General features: G+C 35.2%; 1 protein-coding gene across 1 annotated transcript in view; it reads right to left on the bottom strand.

Annotated features, from left to right (window-relative positions):
• Nucleotides 1–589: 589 nt before the first annotated feature.
• The window catches only part of LOC109538124, a gene marked incomplete at its 5' end in the record, with an annotated part of 3,060 nt that continues 1,996 nt past the window's right edge, over nt 590–1,653 (bottom strand). Inside the window, 2 exon segments of the mRNA XM_019905211.2 lie at nt 590–1,266; nt 1,420–1,552. Coding sequence (XP_019760770.1) covers nt 1,196–1,266; nt 1,420–1,552 — 204 coding nt within the window.

Here is a 1,653-nt window from a genome sequence, read left to right as displayed (position 1 = left end):
AGCTGAAAATTAAACGTTTTAATGATGGCTAATTATTAACCATTATTAACCATTAACTATGAGACTAAACGACTAAGTGACGCCTGTTGCTTCTGATTTAAAAAAATAAACGCAAAAATGTGTAATTCAATGTTGCTTTAGATTTCTTTAGCCAATTTTCGATGAACAATAATTTTTATCGATTTTATTTATTCCACAGAGACAGTGGGAATCTCGAGGTTTGCCAACCTCAGGCACCCCCAAGACCGGTTTTGAGCCTATTAGCTGTCGTCAGCTGGGTAATGGAGCGATATTTTTAATTCAAATTTCTCCAGCTGTGCATTTTTTACTGAGCCCACATCTCTTGATTCGAAAATGAAAACTCATTAACACAGCATTAATTCTTTCGAGTAAGTTTTCATGCATACTGCAGACCCTGAAAAGCGTTAGACTCATTTTAGAATGAAGCAGATTAAAAGTTATTAAACACGATGCGCGAACACAGCTAATTAAATTAAAAACTTACCGAATCCTCTAAAGAGTGCAGTTGGAAATAAACATGCAGTTCCACTGGAATTCTGTTGGGTTTGCAAACTAAATAAGCCAATGGAGTTTTTATACAATTTTTATTAACATCTTAAAGGTCTACAATAAATTTTCAATCGGTTAATGGCAAATAATTGATAGTTCTGCGGTAAATCGTTTGTAATGTACTGTCATGCGGCTCAACAATTCAGCACTCAACACAGTCGAACAAACCCGGAAAATTGCAGTTGATTTTATGAATTTACCTTACAAAAGTGTGGGTGATAAAATATAATTCAGTCATAACATTCAAACACATTAAAAAAACTCTGTTAAATTCTATTGAAACAATTATATAACTTCTTCAGCTACGCCACATTAATATGTTCAATATAAGATTGTGGAGTAAGTATGTAATTCAAATGGCTTGGTACTTTGAAGCAAAGACTCGAACAACTGATTTTAATTGGCTGCAAAGTAGCAAGTCGTTTTTTGCCTGTGAATATCATTATTCACTTCCAACGTTAGTAACATCGATTGCATCAGCTTAAGGGCTCTGGTTCACCTTAAATTACTATTTACAATGCTATTTACACAACTTGATTGATTCTTCCGGTTAAGAAAACAGTCGTTTTTTGGTGTGAGCTCACCATCAGACTTTTTCCTGAATAAATAAACGCGAGCCTGGGTTTTATCGATGTACATGCAAGAGAATAAACGTCAATATAAATCCTACGTTGGAAATTTTCAGTCTTTGGCTCACTGGAATCAAAGGAAACACGTTAATAATATTTGCCCTTTGATTTATTTTCGTTAAGGCCGTATGAAAAACGGATATTTAAAGGCGTTTGAACGCACTCAAACAAGGAAATTGATATTAATTAATGCATGAACATTATTGATTATTGATTATACCTGAACTATCGTTTCTGGGACCCAAAACAGAAGAGGGTCGCGGCCTGGGCTTCGCCTCCTCTATAGTCTCTTTCCGTTCTCCTCTGTACAGATTGAACAGCTTGGCTACGCAGCTCAGAACAGCCTTGCCGTTCTGTAATTGAAGCAATAAAGAATCAATCACCAACACGTAAATATTATTGTTGAGGCGGATTCATTTTTACAAACTTCTTTTTGGGTATTTCGCTTCAAAAA

The sequence above is a fragment of the Dendroctonus ponderosae genome, unplaced genomic scaffold (assembly GCF_020466585.1).
Source record: "Dendroctonus ponderosae isolate FM_Combo_2020 unplaced genomic scaffold, Dpon_F_20191213v2 Dpon_F_20191213_1, whole genome shotgun sequence".
Classification (NCBI taxonomy): Eukaryota; Metazoa; Arthropoda; class Insecta; order Coleoptera; family Curculionidae; genus Dendroctonus; species Dendroctonus ponderosae.
The sequence above is the reverse complement of the archived record's forward strand: the minus strand, read 5'-3'. Positions and strand labels throughout refer to the sequence as shown.